Raw genomic sequence first — 23,406 nt, 5'->3', positions numbered from 1 at the left:
AGGAACTCCCCTGACATGACTGAAGTCCGAGGGGCTGAGGGGAGTGGGATAGACAGGTGAGCTGGAAGAGGTTGGATGAAATAGGAGACCTGGAGCCCTGAGCCAAAGTGCTATTAATAGTGAGGTGTCCTGAATCTCACCTAGCAGAGAATCCCTGCATGTTCCTCAGAGATGAGTGAACAGCTAAAAAGAAACAAAAGGAAGACAGGCTCCTCCAAGTCTTGTTTGAATCTCATAACATCCGTTGCTAAAATCAAAATCAGGTTTCGTGTGCAATGCAAACAAAAAAAGTTCCTGTGTTCCCAATACATGAGATTACGTCATTATTAGCTCTTGATGCATTCGGTGAGATTGCCCATTAAAGTGTCAGGTTACGTCCTGTTGCTAAATAATTCACAGGAAAAAATAGGCAAGGCGCCAAAGGGAGTCTCCACACAACATTAGGGATAACATCATGCTAGTGTGTGTATTTAACCGGATCCACACACACATCCACTTCTTCTCACTGTCACTTTTCACCTTATGAAATAGTGAATGTGTGTAAATACGTGTGTGTGCGTGTAGTGTCCATGTCAGGTGTAAAATAGGAACACATCCGAGAGAGGAACTCCAGCTTTGAGTTGTCGTTCACAAAGTAACTTCAGCTTTCATGACCAGTCAGTGATACCGCTGCGTTTCCACAGGGCTCAGCAGCACCAGGGGAGGTTCAAGTGATTTATTCAGATCTGGTATTTGTCTGAAACATCTCCAGGTTTTTGGAGTAGAGCACTGAGGTGTGTACTGAAGGGCTTAAAGCAAAATAAAAAGACATGAATAACGGGAGTAGAAACTGCTCATGTTGGTGATATGTTGATTATACTGTTGAATATTACTTTTGCATTAATCTGGAGCAATAATGCACGTTCACTTGGTTGTGATTGGCCAGCGAGATCAGTCTCAGAGCACATCACACACAACTTAAATAAAAGGCCCTGTTAAAAACTTAATGGACCAGCCCACCTAACCAGAGACCAACAGGGATTTATCCCAATATTCCCGACGGCCATTACACCAGTGCATTTACACTCAATATGACTCGTATAGGGCTCGTTGTTAAGAGCAGGCAGGAACCGCTGTGCCTTTTTAATGGGCCTGCGTTTCCCCCTGTGTGTAGTTACATGCCCTCAGACTACAGGACTATGTGTAGTTGGGTCATTGCCTGTCTGTTTACCTTTTAAATAGACATTCTAACAGCCGTCAGGGTTCACTCACAGTGCTGCACCCCCTCCCCTCACTTTTTATCCCTTCAGATACACTGATCTCATACAGGGCCTCTCTGGATTCCTACTGATAGAAGGAGAACTTTAATCCCTGCTATTGAAGAAAAGGGTGTTTGACTTGAGGAATCAATGTTACACTGTTTTAACACAGTCAGGGTATTTCAAAAGATTATCAGCCATGTTTGTCTGACGGCTATTTCACAAAGAGGGTAGACATTACTATTGAGTCCACTGGGACGAGACCACTAATGGACACAGTGGATTCTAAGAAACAAGGGAGAAGGTTACAAGTGAATGGCAGAGGTTGTATGAAGCTGTGGAGTTACTGCACAGTACAGGGTGAATAGATAAACTGTTATTAATCTAGGATAATAAGCTATGTTTTTAGGTTATGTAATATACATACCTATTATCTTTATATCTTATTCACATTTTGTTTAAAAAACTATTCAGCATTTTATTTTTTTAAGATTTTGAAAACAATGTTGCACATATTTCCCTGTCCACACACCCATCCTTAAACCATGCTGGAAGGGGTTTTGCAAAAAGGCCAGAACACATTGAAAAACCTATGTTTTACAAAATGTCCATGTATGCTGCCACTAGGCCTATTACTCAAAACTTTTATTCCACTCACCCTATATCTTTTAGGTATAATTACCAAGACTCACAGCAACAACAATAATGCAATTTGTGTTGAATCTGTGGTAGTAGTATTTTTTTATAAAATATAACTGTTACAATGTACAGTAAAGTGCAGCAAAGACTGATGAAAAATCCTTAAGTAGGCCATGCTGTAGCCGGAGGCAAATTTTACCCATCAGGAGGATTCTGGGTGTTTTCCATCCAAATCCTCAGCTGTAGGTGTTCTCCTTTTCGACATATGCTGCGTGTGATTTTTCTTAATGTTATCTATGTATTTCTGGCTATTTTTATGATCTGATCCCACAGAGAGACTTCTGCATCAAAGCCAATCACATCCTGAAGTAAGACATTGATCCACAAGGTGGCACTGTAGAGCATATTATCAGGCTCGACCACTGTGTCATTAACCATGCCAGAGGACATGATACTCACATTAAGCTCAATAATCATTTGAAAATACAAGCTCTCACCTGCTCAAATTGCTTGAGAGTGTGAAGCTGGAGAGGAAAAGCGCTGTCTGTGTCATCACTGCACAAATCTAAACAGAAGAAAAACAAGAAATCAAAGAATTAGCAAGTCATTTAAGTAGTTTGTACGATTTCTCACAGGCGAAGTAGTTCTTATTAAAGAATAGCTATGTACCTGACATGTGACCTGGGATCTTGGATGAAGTATCCTCCTCCACAGCACTGACGGGAAACACAACAAGGCATCATCAGCATGATTGACACACACAAACACACAAAAACACAATAGAAATAAAGTGATAAAACCTCCTCAGTTGTTTATCCATTACAACTCGTACAGAGGTGTGAAAATCATGCAGAATAAAAAGATAACGGCCTTTTTGTAATCTTTAAAGCCGAGTTCCATTCTAGAAAAGAAAAAGACCCTAAAATCTTTTGACTACAATAATAGTGTAATTTAATTTGCATCTGTGTAGGAGAGTAGGGGGTCATCAAAGAGTCCCAGCGGGTGAGAGGAGGAGTTTTTGCGAGGTGGGGGGTGTTGAGGGTCAGAGTTCATCTGGGCCCTTTCACAATAGGCTTCCACACTATCTGTCCAAACAATTTAGCTATCAGTGGAATCATCATCCCTTAATCTGGTGGAAACAATTTGATTCGAGAGCATTTAAACACATCATTCACAATAAAATGACAACAAGTAAATAGACAGACCTATAATTGAACACTATGTGCTCAGGCTCACTGTTTGGCCGATCGCGACTGGGCTATACGTCTTTTTATACAGTGCTGCATCTGTCCTCCTCATTCCTAACCGTGCACATTGGAAATTCCTCTGACAGCTGCTGTGTTACAAATGGTAAAGACAGTTGCTGCATGCCAGAGGTTTCCAAATGCACCAGGTGCCGGAACATGCTGCAGCATTGTGGTGGGCCGGGTATCAAATCTATGTTTTACTACTATATAAGCAAAATTTAGTGGGATATGCCATGTTACTGTAAATGTGCTTGTGTGATTTAGTGATGTAATAACCTAGCCTACATATTAGCCTGCACACTACACTGCATGGAGACTGTTAAATCATAGCATACAGTATCTATTGGATGAACAATGACTTATGATGAAAGGCTAACCAAACATACTTAATGATTGGAAGTGGTGCTTTTGTTTAATTTCTCATTCTTACCTGATTATGTGAAGAATTTTTTAGTTATTACATAGGTGCCTTTTATAATAAGTGTATCATGGGCCATATGCACATCCCCATGCACATTTAATAATTCCTACTGTACCGCAGTGTTCTTTAGTGCAATGTAGGCCACAAATAGCCTCGTGAAAAACCCTCCTTTTCATACACATTTCATCAGTTCATAATTCTTATTATGAAGGAATTTGGTGTAAAGATGCAGACATCCGGTGCAGCACGACAGTCAAAGTCAAACAAGGTAATCGCCAGTGGCCTCAATAGCCTGCACTGATCTATAAATCATGCAGATGGATGCTGTGTTGATGCAGCCTGGTGCAGAAATAAAGGCCTTTATTAGCTGTACATCTGCTTTTCTGTAGAGAACTGACATTAATAACAGAACACAGCGACACTGCGAGAGGAGACAGTGCGTTAATTAGCCCTACACCTCGGCTCATATGTTTCGTTATAATGCCCAATGAGCGCCAGTATTCCTCCGCGCACACGCTGCGCTCTGCGCCGCCTCACCTCTCACTCTGTCCCCAGGTTTGCTCCGGCGATGATGAGCTCCAATCCATGGAGGCTAGTCCTGAAGACAACGGGCATCCATGCCGGTTAGCCTCCTTCAAATCAGCGGTGCACCAGTCATCGCTAAGCGGTAAATACAAGCATCCAGGAGGAGCGTGACATCTGCGGCGCACATCCGCTCAGGTTTGGTTTGGAGAGTGTGAGAGAGAGAGAGAGAGAGAGAGAGAGAGAGGGGTGAGTGTGTGTGTGTTTGTGTGTGTGTGTGTGTGTGTGTGTGTAGGATGTCGCCAGCCCCCCCATCCTTCAGAGAAGAGCCCCTGCTGTTCCTCTAGCCCACCACCACCATCACTACCACCACAACAGAACAATACAAGAACGATACATCCCCCAGAATAAGTGTCTGCCCTTCCACTCACTTAACTTAGGGTAGCAGATTTTTTTTCATAACAAAGGTACAACATCAGCGTTTTCAAAGCATCTATAGCATCTATTCCGCAAGACTCAGCAATGTACTCCACGTCCATTATTTCTGATTCTGTATAATCTTTCAAAGCTAGCAGTCTGTCTACGTTCATTCAAATACAAATAGAATCCGTAGTCCACTTCAGACAATGATGCAGCACTTCTGATTTGTTGTGGCCCGGACAAAATGGAATGTGAGCCTGAAGTTGCCAACTTGCAAAATAGCAAATTTGGCCAAAATATCCCAAAAACAAATGTGGGCCACATTTGGCATCTTAGGCTAAAATGCAGTACGGCTAACTTGTGGTCCAGATCTGACAAACGAGTGCTAACATCATTCCATGTGGTATATGGGCCAGATAGCTGTGTTTGTGTCGAACAAATCTTGGACAAAACTATTTTGCAATGTGTACAATACGCTGATTTAACTGAGGGAATCAGATTTGTTTCCATAATGAAAGTACCACAGCCATGTTTTCATAGCAAACTATAGCTTACACTCCAGACCCAGTCGATCATAAAAATGCTCTATTAAATCATTTACGGTTTTTAATCAATTTATTTTAGTCTTTTATTTAGTCTACAGTTTTATCAAACTGCAAATTATGAGTCTGTGTGTATATTACACTCACATCACCACCTGCCATATGAAACCAACATCTGCATGTTTTATACACCACAAACCGACCATTAAGTTGCACCTGTTTACCAACAATGTGTGCACTATGAAGACTATTCATAACACCATAGTGTCCATTGTCAAATGATATGATCTGCAATTACAGTCAACAACTTCATTAGAAATGGGGATTGTGATTATTTGATACTTACCATTAGGCACACAAGGCACATTATCCTTATATCACAATATCACCTTCCACTAAGTGAAGTATTTAAGTTCTCTGAGATCCCACTCACACTCTTGATATGTGTATCAGGCTGCAGAAGACTTTATCCAGCCCATCAGCCAAAGAGAGTGACATAAACTCGGGGGTCCTGCTCTGAGAGACAAAGAGAAAAGGGATTAGGGGGGACAGAGTTAATAAGATTATGTCATTGTTTGCTTTAGTGCTCAGAGGCAAATCAGCCAGATGATGTGAGGATGGACACAGCTTTGGTAATCTTGTTAAATGTCACTGCACCAACTCAACTCTTAAAAAGCAACTAATGGTGGAAACAGAAAACATCTACTTACAGTTTTTTAACTGAATGCCTGTGTTCCTCATTACCCCCACACATTCATTTAAACCTCAAAAGGTCCATCACTCTCCTTCACTGCATCAGCCGAGGTGGCATATAAAGCCAGTTTTACCACAGCGCCCTCTCCTGGGACCAAGGTTGCAGTTAAATTGTCAGTCATTTTGTTTATCTTTCTTTTTACTATTACTTTTATTATTTGGTTGAAGTGAATCTTTAAGTGTATGTTTAATCGGACTAAGATCAGGGTAAATTAGATTTCGTTAATTTTTCCTAGTGTTTTGTCTTCTCATTCATGACTTGGATGTACCCAGACAATAGCAGGTGCATGCTAAGCTGACAAAAAACTGAATCAAAATGTGTTCATTATATTGGCATCAACCATTTAGCCTGTATGATTTCAAACCAAATTGCTTGAGGTTGTCTATTTATTCACATAACCTGATTAAATGTCTATTTTCAATAGAACGATCCCAAGATGCTTGGATAAGAGCTATGGGTTTTAATCAAAGAGGATATGCATATTTTTCTGTGGCATATATCTGGTTTAAATTTTAAACATTTATTTTATTGGTTATTCTCAAATTCCCTTAATCCATGTAACCATCAGTTTCCGTATAGAAGAAAATTCAGAAAGCAATCCTGGTTTTCACATTCTACTGCCTATATATATTACAGCAAATATGTGCACTGTGCCTGCCATAAAGAGCAGAGAGATTTTCCACATATATGAAAGACATGCAAATAAAACATTAAAAAACAAGCACTCTGCAATTGTTTTTATTGAACTAGGCTAATCAGCATTTCAATGTGTAGCTCTAAATCTGAGCAGATGTATCTTCATACACTTGACTTCATTAATTTAGACATAAATGTTCTAAAGTGGAGACATATTGCACATATACATATTCTGATATTATCTCTACATAAAAAACATTAATACTTTCATAAAATATTAACTAATCAGGATTTTATAATGTTTGATCATCTCAGACTTTATGCTTGCATTTTGAGTCATGTGTTTTGCTGCAAATCGGCTGCAGTTCCCTCAACAGACACTGGATGTCCTCCTAATACCACTGAAGCATTGAGCCCCAACAGACAAGAGTGCCCACCATTCCTACAAGAACACATTTTCAACCTTACACAATAACCAGAATGTCAAAGCCACTCATTGAAACCTTCTCAGTCACTTGAGTGTTCATACATTCACACCAGATGAAGGAAGTCAGCATCAACAACAACAAGTCTCTAATCAGATTTCACCTTCCTCTTCCACTTCTCTAAGCTCTGTTCCCGAACACCACGCGGGGGCCCGACTTGGACCCCAGAGGTTCTGTGGAGAGGATCCAGATGGCGGGAGCTTTCCTGAAGTCCCTGTCCATGAACTTGATCTCCTCTGCCCGAGCCAACGCCTCCAGCTCAGGTGTGGTTTCCGGGCACCAGTCGATCATGAACTTATCCTTTGCCTCGCAGTAGTTCACCACCACTTCTTCAGGCTGCTCCCCAAAAAGCAAATCTGGAACACAGACACAAAGAGAGGACGTGTAGGTAAAACACATGGAGTGGCTGCTCTAACTGTGGAGAGCGGCACTTTTTTGTATTTTCTTGTTTTCTAAAGAGTTGCAGTTTCAAACCTGCAAAGTCATGGATGAGGTCTTTGATGAGGTGCCCGATGATGGCATAGAGAACAAAAAACAAGATGAAGACGGCCATGATGAGGTAAAGGATATAGGGTTGCAGGTTGATGGCGTCCCGAGACGGAGGTATGTAAGACTCGAAGAGCACGGACCCATCTTCCTCCGTGTAGCGAGGGTTTGAGCTCTCGGTCGGCGTTTCCATCGCCAGAGTCTTCAGATATCTGCCGTCAGCCAGAGGATATCCACTTAAAGACTCTGTGTCATCACTGTGTTAAGAAGCAGACACACAAGGTTTCCTCTTACTTGTCAATCCATGAAAGCAGATCGGGAGGAATACCATGTTCTCCGACTTTAAGCATGCATTCATAGAATTTCTATTCTTGTTGCTGTAACAGCCAAGCTAGAAAGAAGCAGCTGAGGATCCCTCAGTTTATTTGGTGTCTTTACACTCCTCTGGCTAAACACTACACTGAACGTGCACGTCTTTGTCTCTCACTGTGATGATATATGTTCAGGTCGTCCCCCCCCCATCCCTTCGCTCGTTGAGCTTCGCATTTGGAAACTAGATTAGCTGCAGAGGCTTGAGGTCGTCAAGCTTAGAGGAACCGAGGACAGCTTCCAGATGAAGGAAGGTATTCAACTGCTGCATGAAGGATACGTACCGACCTACAGACCTACCTATATCCCTATCTATCAATTTATATATCTATCTATCTATCTATCTATCCAACTATCTATCTTCCTATCTATCAAGCCATCCTTGTCTCGTCCATCACTACTGGCCAGTATCTCATATGGCTGATGTCGGCTAATCCTTGGAATTTGTAAATAAGGTCACAGCCCCTGACACAGCAGGTATTACAGTGAGGTAAGATGGATTAATGAAAGCAGACAAGACACAACAGCTCTCGTGTATTATTCAGTTGTTTACTGGAGAGAAGCTTGATCCAACACCAGAACATGGAAATGTGTGAGCTAATGATGGAGTGTGACAGTCGTGGAAAATGAATAGAAAAGACCAATCATGTGCAATTTAACAATACATTTTTGATATGTGATGGAAGCATTGAAATTCTCATTTCTATATGTTTCGAAATAAGATACCCTTGATGCATGACAATTTGGACGTTGAACAGCAACATAATGCAATATAATTAAATGAATGACAATTTGGACTGTGTTCACATTAACTTTTAATAATTAAATGAAATACTTTAGCATCACTACAACTAAGTCACAACACTGATCACCGCACTAACATATGAGATATGACTTTAATTTGAACTCAGAGGGAAGTGACATAAGGGGTCAGGGGGCAGGCGAAGGTCACGCTATGAGTAGATATCCTTTTTTCTCCAGGGTACGACGAGGGGATGGAGCTCCTCAGCAGATGAGGGGTGGATGGGCGGCGGTGGTCCCCTTCTCCCCGGTGGAAACCAGGCAGAAGCCCGTCCTTCTCCATCTCCATCCTCAGCATGTCTCTCTCCATTAGTTTACTGGCAACACTCAGGCGCGGCTCGTCTTTTAGCTCCGCCATGCCTTCCTCTGAATCATCCTCCACCGGTTTGGGCCCAAACATCCAGTCTGTGATCAGGAGAAGAGTGAGAGTCAAAGAATGAAATGAAAGACATGGTTCTCACTTTACTCATCATGGGGAGCGATTAGCCTTGGAAAAGGTATCTATAATACATCCTTTTTATTCTCAATATATTATATGCAATTTCTGCTATGGCTCTGGAAGTCTTTCCAAATTTGTAAAAATAACAATGATGTTATTTAATTTTGGAATAGCAAGGCTGCTAGACACAGGGTTATGGAATATAAAAGATGGAGACATCTACCCGACATCAACTTACCGTCGCTAGGGGGTTATGTCTTTTTCTGTTTTTGTTTATATGTTTGTTAGCATTATAACAAACACGGCACACAAATCTCAGGATCAATGTGAAGGAGGGTCCTCGAGCAACACGTTCACCCAAAAGGAAAATGGAGGGAAAGATGAAATGTTTCTACCGCCTCGACCTCGGAGTGTTGGGTAAGAAAAGGGCTCAGTGATACCACACACATGAACACCAGAGTGGGGAAGGAGAGGACACCAGCCTGGGGTTTACATGTACCTGCCAGGTCATGCATCAGATCTTTGATCAGGTGTCCCACTATGGCGTAAGTGGCCACTACAACCAACACCACCCCAATTAGGACGTAGACCACATTGCGCGGCAGAGTTATGGCGTCTCTAGCTGGGGGGATGTAGTCCACAAAATAGGCCTCGTCCTCGTCCCTCCCGGACAGCTGCAGGAGCTGTCGGTGCTCCAACGCCACGTGTGAGAGGTTCAACAGCAGAGCTCCTCCCGAGGCGTTCAGGGACACGAATGGTGATTGGTTCATGGTTTTGGTGGTTCGTATATTTTGACAGATAGACACCCTCTTTTAAGGAGAACCTGTTCAGAGAAGGGGGTGAAACTTGGTGGTTGCTTCTCTGGCTGGTGACGGATTCATTGTCTTGGTGAAGATCCGGCTCCTTCATTGGGAAAACGGGTATCATCAGAGAGGAGGAGGGAGAGGAACTGAGCGTTAGAAGATTTATAATGTTCTCTAAAGCTTGGATGGGTGGAAGGAGTGACGGACAGATGGAAACGTCAAGATGGTTTTGAAAAATGAGAACATGGTCTCTGAGCTGCAACGGAATAATGCAAAAATGTAGTTCACCAGACAAGGAAAAAAAATCTCATATCATAAGTGTGCCACTTCTCCTAATCTCTTGTCTAGACCTAAATCCCAGCACTCCTCTTTCTAGGTTTTTCAGAGAGGGGGTCCTCTGTCAAATTTCCAGCGGAGCAAGGTATGTGAGACGGAGGAGAGGTGAATATAGGACAGACACAGTTAATAGGATTGAGTCTGTCACAGAGCAATATCAGCTTTCCATCTGCAGGGATTAGAGATATGAGCGACGAGAGGTGGACGGTAATATGCCAAAGAGGCTTATGGTCCTCCATGACCACATTGCATATACATATATATGATACATATATTACAGTAAACCCAGTTTCTCCAGGGTTTAAACCGGCATCACTCAGTGGATAAATATATATCAAGCATTAATTCATCTTAAGCAGAAGGTTATCTATAAATATCCTGTCACATAATTTCACTAATATGACACAATTCATATTGCAGTTTCATGGCAAAACTGCAATATGAACTTTGTGGCCAGTAAATATTCCCAGGGTTCGGAAACTATACATCATCTAATATAACTTATGGAAGACTGTCAACTGCTTTTCAAATATGAAAGTTGATCAAATGTTATGGAAGGGAAGAGATGATGGTGATGTTTGAGAACACAAAGTCAAGTCCTTACCTTGTGATCAAGACTCGAAACGGCTCCTCAGCTTTTTTTTCTGTTGACTTGTGGATAGACAGGATGTCCAAATTAGCAGATGTTGTAAGCAGGCGGCTCTGGAGATAAACACATGGCACAAGGTTAAGGTCATGCAAAACAAAAGGCTTACCGAAGCGGGTGGTCTCTTTCATAGCAAACAGACAAAAACCCACCATCAATGTTTTTTTTACCTTAACTAGAGGGCAGGTAAACAGTGGCCTTAAAATACACTTTTATCCATTCAGATCTGGGCGGAGCATCGTGATGTGCCGTAAACCGCCTCCTCTAGGCTTTAGAATCATTTTCCGTCTGCTTATTAAGTTTACAAAACTGATTAACGAGAAAATGCCATTCTATGAGGGTGATGGCGACGTTTGCAAAGAGAATAAACCAAGAGACTGGGTGCAGCCCATAGTAGAAATCATCCGTCATGTTGCTGAAAAAAAAGGTGATTTCTGATGAAAATCACGGCGAAAGAAAGATAAATAAAAAGAGGTGAATGTTTGAGTTGAAAAAGCAGTGCGAGGTGTCTGAACGTGTGTCAGGTCGAATATGTGAGGAGGATAAGGCTCGGTGGTCTGAGATAATCCTGGGCAGGATTTGGTCGACACATACCACCGTCACCAGGGACACCTTTTCACTGAGTCAGCAGACAAGCAAAAAAGGAGATGAAGCTCATTTAGCATCACCCGAGGAACCTGTCGACTCTGCGTGGTGCAGTTCAAGGCGCAGATTTACACTGTAAAGCCACAAATACTAAAACAAGAAAATTCACAGAGGATGAATTCATGAAATTCACAGTATTTTCATGTCAAAAAAGTTTGGGATACTCTACCTGTGAGAAGGAGTCCAGTCTCTTTTATTGCAGGATCCATTCACTTCATGAATTTTTTTAGGTTCGCATTTGGGGTCTTGCTCTTCTTCAGGTGAAACACAAAGCAGAATAACGGCTCCACAGAAAGCACTCTACAAGCTGAACTAGTCCGAAGCAACAAAAAAATAACCAACCATCCACTCAGTGAAGATGGTCCATATTGACAGTGACTCCCTCAGGCCGGGGTGACCACCCTTGTGGGTTTGTCTTCTGGCTCCAACATCCACTTGAAGTAGGCATCTCCCAGCAGGAAGGTCCAGTAGATGACAGTTAGGGAGCAGTTTACTACCATGATGCCGATGATTAAAGGGTGAAACATGCTCGAAGACGGAAATCTTGAAAATGTAAAAAGGAAAAAATCTGTCAGCTGTGTGGGCGAAGGGTTTTTCAGTAAGTCTGATTGAATCTGTCGGCTTCCACTCTCTTCTTGAACTCCCCACCCCTCTCCAGTCTCTCTTTCCACTGGTCACTAAGTTTCTGTGGCAACAGCAGCATAATCCTCTTCAGCCGCTTTGTTACAGAAGATAAAGTTGCATTAGATGAAGGCCTGCTTTACAAATGTTGTTCATCCATAAGAGGCAGTTACATAATGCTGATGATCTGCAGTAAATAGAGTAATGTGATCCAATATTACGCAAAGAGACCGCATTAAGAAATGTAACAGTAATGATCCGTTTTAGTCAAACACCCTGACAACAATGAAACAATATAATCTTTGTTCTGAACTTTATGTTCCATCTCGCATATAATCCAGAATTTAATCAAGCATGCAGACATTAGACTTAGCTGTTCTTAATCTTACACTGACACGGACAGATGGCTCCTCAAGTGAACCCCAGGGGCCACAGGGGCCTACAAAACACTTCAACCTTTGCAATATGACACCGATTTTTTTTTTATTAACTATTTGCCTTTCCTACTTATCTCATTTTCCTGGAATCCTAAAAAAGATGGAATGCAAAAGCAGAAGAGGACAAGTTGAGGACAAGAGTGGAGGAAAGCTGCCACCAGCAGGCGGCAGTGTGCACTAGCTGCAGTCTCACATGGTTTGCAGGCAACATATGGAACTAAATCTCGTTAAATTCAAAATCAACATAAGCCACCAGATCAAATCAAGCTATCAAATGAAGAATGCAGAGCCAAATGCGTAATTTACGCATGACGCACGACCCAACACGTTTCCATGCGTTTCCTTTAAATGTCCACCTGGTGGTCGTGACTCCTGTGTTGAACTTTGAGACCTGCAGACAACGCTGGAGCGAGCAAGTGCTTTGTGTCTTCACAGATCAAAAGCCAACGACTGACGCGCCTGTATAATTGTCTCCTTGCCTTTGCAAGCAGTGGAGAGGACACTGGATCCTGACATGCCTCGTTCTGGTTCTACCGCCTGTCACCGCGTTTAACTGGGCATATTTCTCTCTGGACTTTTCAAACAATACGTTTTGAACAATGAGGCCCCCGGTGGAAGTCTTCGTGTTTCTCATCTCTCTTCTGGCTCCTGGAGTTTTGTACACGCTGAACAACGTCATTGCGCTCCAGGAGTAAGTTTGTACGTGTGTGTATGTGTGTATGTGTGTGAGGCCTTGCACAAGTGAGCTGCCGATAGCTACAGGCAGGAGAACAGGCCCATAACCATCGATTAAAGAGGGTTGTTAACATTGAGAAGATATTCACACGGTCAAAAATAATGACCGACCAATCTTTGTTTCAACACAACACAGGGAGGATATGACAACGTCCTATCAAACCTAATTCTGCAAGGCGTATTATCCAACCTCGTTTAGAGTTACTGGTGAAGACCTGGACTGAAAACAGGATTTTAACAAGACAATAAAAGTAAGACACGATTAGTTTAAAAAAATAGTAGCAGTTAACAATGGTAGATTGATAAAGTTAAATTTAAGATTCAAAAATTATAATATGACCCAAATTCACTCATTGTCTGTGCCAAGATCAGTGCAATAGAGCTCCACTGAAAAGTATAAGAATTTCCAATTCTTAATTTGTTAATACAAAATTAGTTTGTGACATTCAGTGTTAGCTCGTGTCTTAAAGGAAATAATAGAGTTAATTAAATGGTTCCAAGAATTAAAGCTCTTCTTCTAAATTACTCCTCATATTTTCCTGATGGAAGTATGAATGTGAATGATAAATTATACATTTTAGTAAAATCGGGGTCTAGACTATTGTCATTATTGAATAGTCTACTAATTATTTTGCTGATTAATTGAATGAAAACATCGGTTCCATGGAAGAACTGTCTTTGATAACTTTAAGAGGCACAAGGTGATTTATTTAACAGGATAAGATTGCTTAATAGACTAAAGACGAGAAATGCAAGCAAAGCTCCATCTCTTGTGTGATTTTCCCCTCAGACCTCTACCTATCCTGGGCGTGGGACTGGTCATCCTGGGATCTGTTCTTCTTCTCGTCCTCCTCAGTGTGCGACACAAGACCAACGTGGACCCTTTATACTACGGTACAGTCAGATACGCACACATTAATAAGAGTATATGTGGTCCGGGTGTGGGAGCAGCAGTGTGTATGTTTCTTGTGTTTCTGTAGCGTTCGCAGAGTTTTCCTTCACCAACACTGTGGGCCTGACCAACGCTTTGGAGCAAGATGGGTTCATCTCTGGCTTCATGGGCTTCTACCTAAGGATGGTAAGAGAACTTCCCAATTGGTAATTCTGGGTCACATCCTCACACACATGCATCCAAATAGCATTTTTCAAGCTTATCTGGTCACAAGAGAAACCTAGGGAACTGAAATTTGATCAACATTCCAAATTGAATGCAGACCTGTGATGATTGGACATTGGAGGACACTACTTCCTAATGATGGTTTCCTTTCCACGTGTTTTTATCGAAAGTTAAAGTATTGACCTCAATGTGCTTCGGTCCCTTCAGGGTGAGCCTCATCTGAGTACTGCCTATGCTGTGATGATGTCTTACTGGGAAGGCGTCTTTCACTTTGTCCTCCTCCTCGTCATCATCCACCGCATGTTTAAAGGGTGAGCCGTCCCATCACCAGCGTCTGTGCTTATCTGCTGCAATTTTACAGACGTACATTGATGACGTTTGTTGTTTTCCTGTCTGTGCAGGAAGTCCTACCGAAGCCTGGGCCTGCTGTGGGCGGGCTCCTCCATCGCCCACCAAATTGTGCTGATCCCCGGAGTGGTCGTCGGTGAGAGCTGCTTAAATACACATTGTCTCTGAACAGTAGAGGGTTGTGTGAGAGCATTTCTATTGATGGTGTTTCTGTGAACAGGTAAATACGGGTCTAACATTCGTCCAGCCTTTTGGAGGAACATCCCCTTCTTCATGGCGCCTTTCTGGGCTGCGTCCTTGCTCTTCAGGAGACACAGAGAGATGCCAATTGTCACAGCAGACAAGGTGAATTTCAAATAGTGAAACATTTACAATATCCTGAATATCTATGAGAGGAGTGTCCTCAAACTGTTTTCCTTTAGAGATTCATTAAATTGAGCTATCAAAGTAAAAGCTATATAGCGAAAATCTCATGATTATATTCAATCTTCAGGTAAGGACACATCATTTTTCCTTTAATTTGTTAGCGGGGGTTCCGCCTGGATCAGTGTGCGGAAGAACACGAAGCACCATCTAAATGATGAATACATCGCCCTTAAGAGCCATTTGAGGCTTGATAAAATAATATATCATTAAATTGCACACATATATTTCAATATCACTGACGGTGACCAATTATTGATAATAATATAAAACTTATAAGTTGTTGTATTGACCTTTTATTTGTTTATCTACACACACATTTGAAAAGGATCCTTCAAATTAAGATGCAGCAGATCTGTCTTGGACAACACCTATTTAAACGATTATGACTTTATTATGAAAGATGATATGAACTGTAAATATAAGGTAACGCACTTTCTTAGTTTGCAAATGTTTCTAATAAATAGTTACTATAATTTAAATAATGAGTAAATGTAAATGAAAACATGTTAAACTTAAAGCAAATCTGCAATGAAATGCAGCCTGTACTGATACCAGTGTATTTTTAGGTCACAACTATATCTGCCCTCTCAATTCATGACACTTTTAATCACTATAAAAATAGTGAGATGGAGTCTATCCACATTTACTGAGAATGTTCCTGTGTTGACTAGATTGCAGCGGAGCAGAAGAAAAGTCTACTGACCCGGCCGGTCGACCTGCTTCTGTCACTTCTCTTAATGGGAGCCATGGTCTTCGCAGTTTTCAGAGGCTTTGTGAGTAAAACCTAATGTTTCTTTTCAGTGTCTCTGCCTCTTATCGCACTCTTTGAGATATTCGTTAACATGTTTCTGTCTCTGTCCCAGGTGGTGCTGGACTGTCCTCTGGACACCTGTTTCACCTACATCTATCAGTACGAGCCCTACCTCAAAGACCCAGTCGGCTTCCCCAGGGTTACGGTCAGTGTGAATACAGAATTAATGAAACCAAATATATTGTACATCCTTGATAACTCATTCTTGTGCACAATTCTTTCAGATGATGGTGTATTTATTCTACGCTCTGCCCCTGCTGACTGTCTTTATCTACGGTCTGAAAACACCGGGGTGTACATGGATGTTGGACTGGACCATCTTCTTTGCTGGAGCCATGGCTCAGGTAACTGATAATTATGTGTTTGCAGGTCTTCATATTCATAGTAAAAGCAAATTACAACATATAGAGTATAACGTTGGCTTCCCCCTGCTTCTCTGGCTTCCTCTCTCCAGACCCAGTGGTGCCATATCGGTGCATCTCTGCACTCCCGCACTCCCTTCACGTACCGAGTCCCTGCAGACAAATGGTGGCCTGTTATCACCCTCAACGTGCTGCTCGCTGCGGTGCCGGCTCTACTGGCCCTGCGCTGCCACTCCAGCCCCACCTTTTTTATGAAACCTGTCCCCAAGGGACAGACCAACGGCGAGAAGAAGAAAAACTAAAACCTCACTCCAGCCACGGACTGTCGAGGAATACTTCACGTTCTGAGAAGGCTAATGTTTTCTGGGACTCTCTGTTGTGCACAAACTGCTTAAAACCCCCAATTTTTCAACCTTAAAACCCAGGGAAAGTCTACCACCATCCGTCACCTGGCGCAGCACTCCCTGCTCGGACTATTGGACCCCTGATAAGAAAGCAGTTGATGAAGTAGAGGGCTGCGATCATCTCACACAGCTTTCGGGTGACTCATGCAGATACAGAGATGGTATCTTTCCAAACTGAGACTGTTAACCTAAATATATCGGCCAGCAACAAACCGCTGGAGAGTGAAAGTCTTATTATAAAGTTTCTATGCAGGAATCCACAACAAAACTCCAAAGCTTTAGGATTGTTTTATACTGGGTCAGTGAAAACCGAAACTATAGAGTTTAGTAACTTGATGAAATTCAATGCAGGGTTGAAAGCCTGAATAAGTTGAGTTTGTGATAAGAGATGTTGACAGATACTGTGCAATGTCTGGATCTACATGTTTTCACTGCACTGATCAAGTTGTGATCAACTGATTGATATGTCAATAAACGATAAAGCATCACAGTTTTCTACAGCCTCAATAGTACCACCCTTAAGGTTATTTATTGTATAGAAATAAGAGAACCCCAAATGAGAAATGACTGTTTTTGAATAGATTTATTATTGGCTCTGTTCAATTGATCAACCAATGATTCTAGTTAACTCAGTATCTCATGGTTCACTTCATTTTGTACAATGAAAACAAATGCTGCGGTATCTGTGAGTGTCTTTGCCCCGAAAGCAAAAATCTGCTTTTCTACACCAGCCGAGCATTTTGGTGGTTTAGTAAGACGTTTCCTCAGAGGTCAATATTGTCTCCTCCGTCTGATGATGCCATCGTGCCCTATGTGCACTGTGCTGCTGCTGTTGTCAGACTGATAAGCAGTGAACCTGGGTCCAGGTGTATTGTGACACACAACAGCAACACAAATGGTCACGCGACACACTGATCAGCAGTGCGGGTACAGTTTGTCTCTTAGAGTTTCATCTACCGGAGGATCTGTGACAGAAACCTTCTAAACACAACAGCACTTCACTTCAAAAACTAATGGACTGAAGAACCTGTTCCCTCCAGTGACACAAACTAACCCAGGTCCAGCCTTGCTCACAGCTCCATGTCAACCTTTTAAGCTAAATTATCAAATCTGCTTGCTAAAGCTCACATTGGGTATTTACCACGTTTATGTCACTTTAATATGTCAGCATGCTAACATTGAATTATTGAGGAAACTTTGAATGCCATTCATTTTTTTTTTTAAGTATTTTTGATAAAGTTAAGTGTTGGATGGAACTTTGACCTGAGGGGGGAGCTAGTTCATACTAGGTCATACTGAGGGGAAACTTCATGGTGGTTCATCTTATATTTAACATGAGCCAATGCATGAATGTCTAGGTACAAATTTACATTGTAATGTTTAGATAAGCATTAAGATGTTTCACTTGATAAATGTCAACTCTAATTTGTTGGTGCAATGAGGATGGTCAAATGATAATCTAAGATATCAGAATTCATCCTCATAGGAAGACAAGCATCAATGTAAAGTTTCATGGCAGTCATTAGATAAATATTTATAGGTTTCACTTGATCAGTGAAAGTGCAATGGGGAAAAGTCAATTGATAAGCCAAGATATTGGGATTCATCCTCAGGGGAGCAAGAGCGCCAATGCAAAATCTGTGGTTGTTGCGACATTTACAATATAGAAATAAGTAAGTCAATTAAAGAAAAAGCAGAAATGTAAATTTTTCTCACTTTATTAAGAATGAAATACAACAGCAGGACAAAAAGTCATAAGAACACCAAAAGTGTGGATGACCGATCAAATATCAAAAGGACCAAAGACAAACAAATTGTGACATTCTACCCATCATGTTAATATAGCCGTGCAAAGATCGAAAGTATTTAGCGATTCAGATACAATCAAGTGGTTATCTCGAGGGTGTACTGTATAATCCCATCTAAACTAACTATGTCAATGGGATATATGCTTGAGTTTAGAGTGCTTATGGAGAGAGGGGGGTCTATTCGATTGGACAAGGTCTAGCTATTGATTAAGGATCAGCCAATGACATAACACCACAATATTTACAGTACAGAGATTAGAGGCAATCAAATTATTAACTTTGTAACTAATTGATTGTTGGACTTACATAGAAAAAAAATGATGTTACACTGACTTTTTGAACTATAAGTTAAAAAGGGAAAGTATATCACTTGCAAATGATTCATAATAAATAGCAACATACACAAACATAGTAAATATCAGGAAAAAAGCATGTCAGCAGATTAAGACAGACCAGCTATTCAGGACCTCTATGGGAGAAAAAAGAAACGGCTACAGTACACACGTAAAAATCTCAGGGTTACCTGGAGCTGTCTTGCATCAATTACATCTGTGCGTTGTAAACAGAAAACTAGGATGAGGGTCATTTTTCATGTGGGACAAGCAAACTTTTAGAAAAGAAACCCTGACTCAGCACTTCTCTACGCCTCTCTTCTACATGCATACGCTCACACATGCTCACACGCTGCTGCCGGTCCGACAGACCCAGAGAGGTGCAGGATTTACTGTACTGAGACGTCGGGGGGGGGGTTAATACGAGTTAGTGTAGGAGTTAGTGTTCGAATGGACCTTGGTTACAGAAAGCAGCTGAAAACAATAAGAGGCATCAAAAACACCCAAACTCAGTGACAGGGTTATGGAGATAAACGTTATGTTACAGTAAGTAAACCTTATTCGTCAGCTAAACGGAGAGCATGGTCAGAAGCACGGGAAAGGAAAACAGGAGGGGTGTCAACTACTGTCTTTTCTTTATGGGCCAGGGTTAGCACCTAGGCGTAGCAGACATGTTGTGTTATTTGGTTCAGTAGGAGCTGTTCGCCTCCTCTCTGGCCTTGTGTCCGTCTCCGCCGTGTCTCCTGTGGCTCCGGCGCTCACGGTGCTGATTGTGGTGGTGGCGCCTGTACCGGTGTGAACGCCGGGCTGAAAGTAGAATGGAAACAAATGTGTAGCTTGTTATATGTTGTACGTGATGTTACATGCTGCACTAAAGCAGCTTACACAACACAGTATATTTTGTATCATTATTGAATTTGGTTAATCCCATTTATACCTCAAACATAGTTTTGAAACAATCCTTTAAAATTCTGCTCCATGCAGATATGATTTCATGGCAGAATTTCTTCACGTTTGAGCTAGCAATCAAGTCAAGGTGATGGATGAGGATGAGACGTCATTGAAGAACATTGTTAAGTTAGCGACAGAACTTTTGCTAATAACATGGCGTGTATTTAAATAGGAAATAGCCTTGAGAAGATTGTACAACGTGGCCTGGTAATGGACTGCTTCAATCCTCAGACAGACTGTGGTATTAAAATGATGATTAATTGGTATTAATGAGCCCAATGTGTGGGAGAAAACATTCCCCCACCATTAAACCATTACCAGCACACTAGAGGCAGATTGGGTTCATTGATTCCTGCCATTGATGCCAATTTCTAACCCTACCATCTGCAGCCTCTGCAGATTTATCAGACCAGGCTAAGTCTCCAGTTCTTAAACTATCTAGTTTTCATGAACCTGAGTCCACTGCAGCCTCAGGTTTTCTGTTCTCAGTTGACAGGGCTGGAACCCAACATGATCGTCTGCTTCAAGATGATATCGATTCAAGGTTCTATTTGTTTCAATGTTTTTGTGCTCCCCACATTAGTATAGAGAGTTTCTCTGAGTCACCAGAGCCTTTTTGGCCAGTCTCCTCTGACCTCTTTCCGGTGGCCTGCGGGTTGAAAACAGACACTCACACTTTGTGCAGATGATCCTGGGTCTCTCCCAGCTCCCGTCGGCCCGGCAGCGAGTGGTGGGGATGTGACGCTGGTAGAAGCCTTCAGAGCACTGGTAACGCACCACCGAATGGATGTCATAGTGTGACCTCCGGCGGCCTATCAAATGGGCGTTCTCCACTGTGGGCGGAGTCCCACACAACACTGAAAATAATTGAATTAAATCATAAATCTTGCCGATAGAGGTTGATACATATACATGTTTTTATTTCACTTCAGTCCATGATTTAATTTACGATAATAGTCCACTCTTTGACTTAATGCATCTGTTAGGGCACTGTCCATATTTGCTGGTGTAGAAGGCTCAGTATTACAGTGTGATTTGCCTGTAGATGGCAGCATTGTTTCTGTATCTGCAATTTGGGCTGAGCGTGGTGGGTCCAGGGGGAGGTACCGGGTCTCCACGGTCCACATGGAACACAGCCAAGCCAAAGAGCCATGAGACCACAGCCAGACTAACAAACACTCCCCAACCACTTAATCCTTCCTTTTCTAACTCCTCCTGGACGTCCACTGTGTCTGCCTGTCTATAGCTCTCCTTGCATCCTTTAAGATCTCACTGCATCTTCACATTCAGGCTGGCTGATTCGGGAAGGTTAAGGTGAGTACTAGGAAAACTTGGTGGAACCGCACAAAGGAATAACAGATTGTATTGATGAAAAATTGACAATATCCGTAACGACAGTTCTGCTGCCTGGTCAGAGTGTGAGTGAGACCATTAAGACTTGAGATTGAATCAGAATCATCATAAGTTACTGAAGTCTGAGCAACTCCTGAAGCTTTGTGAGAACCAATCATTTCTACATGTCGTTGTGTGTGTGCACGTTTTCTTTAAAGGGTTAAAGTACAAGTTAGTTTGTTGAGTGCTATCCGCTGTTTGGTACCTGTGCCTTTCTTGCAGATGTAGGGCAGGTTGTAGTTGCAGGGCACGTCGTTCCACTTGCCATCCTCATGGGCAATGGTCACCACACAGTCCTCGCCACCTGCAAAGAAGTTATCCGGCTGGCTCTCCCTCCAGTTCTCATAAACCTGCACAAGAGCAACACAGTTCACCTTAGACCGGGGCTCGGGTCAAATTATTCAGTCCGAATGCATCCGAGAGAGAAAACTAGCCGAGCACATCAATCATTCTGTATTCATAAGCAGATAGCTGTTAATAGAGATCAGCCAAAATGTGCTCTGGAGCAAAAGCACCTACAAATAGTCACTGTTTGTGTTTTGTGTGGAGAGACGTTCAACTCATCTGATAATAGAAAAGTGTAAACGGTAAACAGCGATCTGAAGTCTTGATTCGCATATCCGCTGTCTACACCCCTAGATGAGGCTAGTTTGTCGTCAGACGATAGCTGAGGCTCAGAGATCGTCCTGTCCCTGGCACACATGGTTACTGCTTGTTTACCCAAGTTCAGTCTGTGCTTTGTAAAAAAACAACCAAGCAATTGTGACAGACCTAACCCAAAGCCGAAGGCTGATCATGAACCTGAAGGAATTCCAAGATTTTTGTCCCAACGGGTCCCGACAGGCTTTAGCTCAGCTGAATTAGTTTCCTTTCTCAGTGCTCTCTGGAAGTCTCTCAACTTTTCTCCTTTTTTTGTTTTCTCTAAAGGCAAAGATTAAAGCTTTCCTTTTCCAATTAATTCCATGTGTAAGATTACAAATTTGATTTAGCATATAAATGGAAACGTTTAATCTTTCAAGGTCCTAAAGACTTGTTTTCAGATTTGTTTGTTATTGTCAACAATGTAGTCCTTCATGAATACAAATGTTTGAACAGTTGTGTCTTGTTCATAACAGATTTCTGTATTTACTATCAGTAAATCTTCAGGAGAGCTCTTCTCCCTTTCAGTCTGATGAAACTGTTCCAACACAGACCTGATAATACACATTATGTGAGTGTCAGGGCATTGAATTCTTATTCAATACAAACCGAGTGCATCTTCTTCAGGATTTTAGCTTTGATTTGTGCTCATTTTATCATCGATCTTATCAACAAGACGTGACATTTTCAGGGCCTTTCAACCTCTCACACGGCAGCAGATCTAAACACACTGAGCACTAACCAGATCGTTTCCATCAGTCCACTGAAAGTCCTCCTCCACTGTGCGGTCGTTCAGTCCGATCCAGGCATTGTCATGACCCAGGCCTGTAGAGAACCAGTACAGGATCAATCTTTGACTAATTACACCGTCCGAAATCTGATACGATATATCTATGTGATGATTCACACTCCTTTGTTCTATATGTTCTTTTCAAAATTTTATTTGCTAATTCCTTTCCCTTCTTTGTCTTGAACTCTGCGTGCATCATAATCAAAAAAATCTATTTAGTTTTGTTCAGTTGTACATTTTTGGTTGGAGTGAATTTGAATGTCCTCGTTGAAGCTGCTTACTTTTTTTGTTTTGTGAACATTTCCACATACATTTTGAACAACCCACCATTGATAAACTCCTGCTCCGTGGTGGAGATGACACTACTGAGGTGGGCACTGTGCTCTCTGCAGTCTTTCTCTGCGTCCTCCCACGTGTGCCTGTGGGTAAAGTACCTGTGGAACAAGGCCGTGAAAGTGGATGTGAAAATGCATATTTCATACATTATGCAGCACGCCCAAGTGTAAATGGCACAGAGTGCTGCAGTAAGTATGTCATGGATAACTCAAGGGTATGAGGAAGTAATGCAGATAAACGAGGCCCCTGTGGTAGCAGGTAAATATATTGTGACTCCATTCATTTTCCCGGTGCAGTCATCATTCCTACCTGTAGCAGTGGCCGTGGAACTTCCACCAACCGTGCTCGCAGCCTTCTATGTCTGTGAAGATGAAGAGAAAAGAGGAGGGGAAAGGAGAGGAGCTTAAATTATCCCTCGAAGGGCACGTAAAAGCACAGTTAAGTGCAGGAACATGGGGAAAGATTAAA

At 42.0% G+C, this 23,406-nt stretch overlaps 5 protein-coding genes across 6 annotated transcripts in view; 1 reads left to right on the top strand and 4 right to left on the bottom strand.

The window, feature by feature from the left end:
• Positions 1-4,263, bottom strand: part of LOC133968330 (myomegalin-like) — a 43,000-nt gene extending 38,737 nt beyond the window's left edge. The window contains exons 1-3 of the mRNA XM_062404315.1: positions 4,083-4,263; positions 2,547-2,593; positions 2,375-2,442 (exon numbers count right to left, since the gene is read on the bottom strand). Coding sequence (XP_062260299.1) covers positions 2,375-2,442; positions 2,547-2,593; positions 4,083-4,132 — 165 coding nt within the window. The 5' untranslated portion in view covers positions 4,133-4,263. The remainder of the gene's footprint in view (positions 1-2,374; positions 2,443-2,546; positions 2,594-4,082) is intronic.
• A 2,761-nt stretch (positions 4,264-7,024) lies between these two features.
• On the bottom strand, positions 7,025-7,825 carry LOC133968359 (uncharacterized). Its single transcript, XM_062404356.1, has 3 exons — positions 7,685-7,825; positions 7,379-7,602; positions 7,025-7,260 (listed from the first exon to the last, which is right to left on the bottom strand). The coding sequence occupies exons 1-3, from the start codon at positions 7,738-7,740 to the stop codon at positions 7,025-7,027; spliced, it is 516 nt and encodes a 171-aa protein (XP_062260340.1). The 5' UTR covers positions 7,741-7,825.
• A 731-nt stretch (positions 7,826-8,556) lies between these two features.
• LOC133968334 (small integral membrane protein 44-like) lies at positions 8,557-10,628 on the bottom strand. The gene is made up of 2 exons (XM_062404319.1): positions 9,499-10,628; positions 8,557-8,965 (listed from the first exon to the last, which is right to left on the bottom strand). Exons 1-2 carry the CDS (start codon positions 9,767-9,769, stop codon positions 8,667-8,669), a joined length of 570 nt encoding a protein of 189 aa, XP_062260303.1. The 5' UTR covers positions 9,770-10,628; the 3' UTR covers positions 8,557-8,666.
• A 2,286-nt stretch (positions 10,629-12,914) lies between these two features.
• tm6sf2a (transmembrane 6 superfamily member 2a) lies at positions 12,915-17,178 on the top strand. The gene is made up of 10 exons (XM_062404318.1): positions 12,915-13,178; positions 14,013-14,116; positions 14,203-14,300; positions 14,547-14,650; positions 14,741-14,823; positions 14,908-15,032; positions 15,785-15,886; positions 15,977-16,069; positions 16,149-16,268; positions 16,379-17,178. The coding sequence occupies exons 1-10, from the start codon at positions 13,087-13,089 to the stop codon at positions 16,586-16,588; spliced, it is 1,131 nt and encodes a 376-aa protein (XP_062260302.1). The 5' UTR covers positions 12,915-13,086; the 3' UTR covers positions 16,589-17,178.
• Positions 17,179-18,392: 1,214 nt separating this feature from the next.
• Positions 18,393-23,406, bottom strand: part of LOC133968331 (neurocan core protein-like) — a 39,274-nt gene continuing 34,260 nt past the window's right edge. For both annotated transcript variants that reach the window (XM_062404316.1, XM_062404317.1), the window contains exons 15-20: positions 23,248-23,299; positions 22,930-23,036; positions 22,555-22,637; positions 21,379-21,523; positions 20,456-20,638; positions 18,393-19,637 (exon numbers count right to left, since the gene is read on the bottom strand). In XM_062404316.1, coding sequence (XP_062260300.1) covers positions 19,519-19,637; positions 20,456-20,638; positions 21,379-21,523; positions 22,555-22,637; positions 22,930-23,036; positions 23,248-23,299 — 689 coding nt within the window. In that variant the 3' untranslated portion in view covers positions 18,393-19,518. The remainder of the gene's footprint in view (positions 19,638-20,455; positions 20,639-21,378; positions 21,524-22,554; positions 22,638-22,929; positions 23,037-23,247; positions 23,300-23,406) is intronic.

This window comes from Platichthys flesus, chromosome 14, assembly GCF_949316205.1.
Source record: "Platichthys flesus chromosome 14, fPlaFle2.1, whole genome shotgun sequence".
In the NCBI taxonomy this organism is placed as follows: Eukaryota; Metazoa; Chordata; class Actinopteri; order Pleuronectiformes; family Pleuronectidae; genus Platichthys; species Platichthys flesus.
This window is presented reverse-complemented; position numbering and strand designations above follow the sequence as displayed.

Bases quoted from the DNA above. Each gene is read 5' to 3' on its own strand.
- tm6sf2a (XM_062404318.1), top strand. From the start codon at position 13,087: ATGAGGCCCCCGGTGGAAGTCTTCGTGTTTCTCATCTCTCTTCTGGCT. The intron at 13,179-14,012 runs GTAAGTTTGTAC...TTTTCCCCTCAG, and splicing joins AACGTCATTGCGCTCCAGGA to ACCTCTACCTATCCTGGGCG. The intron at 16,269-16,378 runs GTAACTGATAAT...TCCTCTCTCCAG, and splicing joins TTGCTGGAGCCATGGCTCAG to ACCCAGTGGTGCCATATCGG.
- LOC133968359 (XM_062404356.1), bottom strand. From the start codon at position 7,740: ATGCTTAAAGTCGGAGAACATGGTATTCCTCCCGATCTGCTTTCATGG. The intron at 7,603-7,684 runs GTAAGAGGAAAC...GGCTGACGGCAG, and splicing joins CTGCTTTCATGGATTGACAA to ATATCTGAAGACTCTGGCGA. The intron at 7,261-7,378 runs GTTTGAAACTGC...TCTGTGTTCCAG, and splicing joins CCTCATCCATGACTTTGCAG to ATTTGCTTTTTGGGGAGCAG.
- LOC133968334 (XM_062404319.1), bottom strand. From the start codon at position 9,769: ATGAACCAATCACCATTCGTGTCCCTGAACGCCTCGGGAGGAGCTCTG. The intron at 8,966-9,498 runs GTACATGTAAAC...TCCTGATCACAG, and splicing joins TCTGATGCATGACCTGGCAG to ACTGGATGTTTGGGCCCAAA.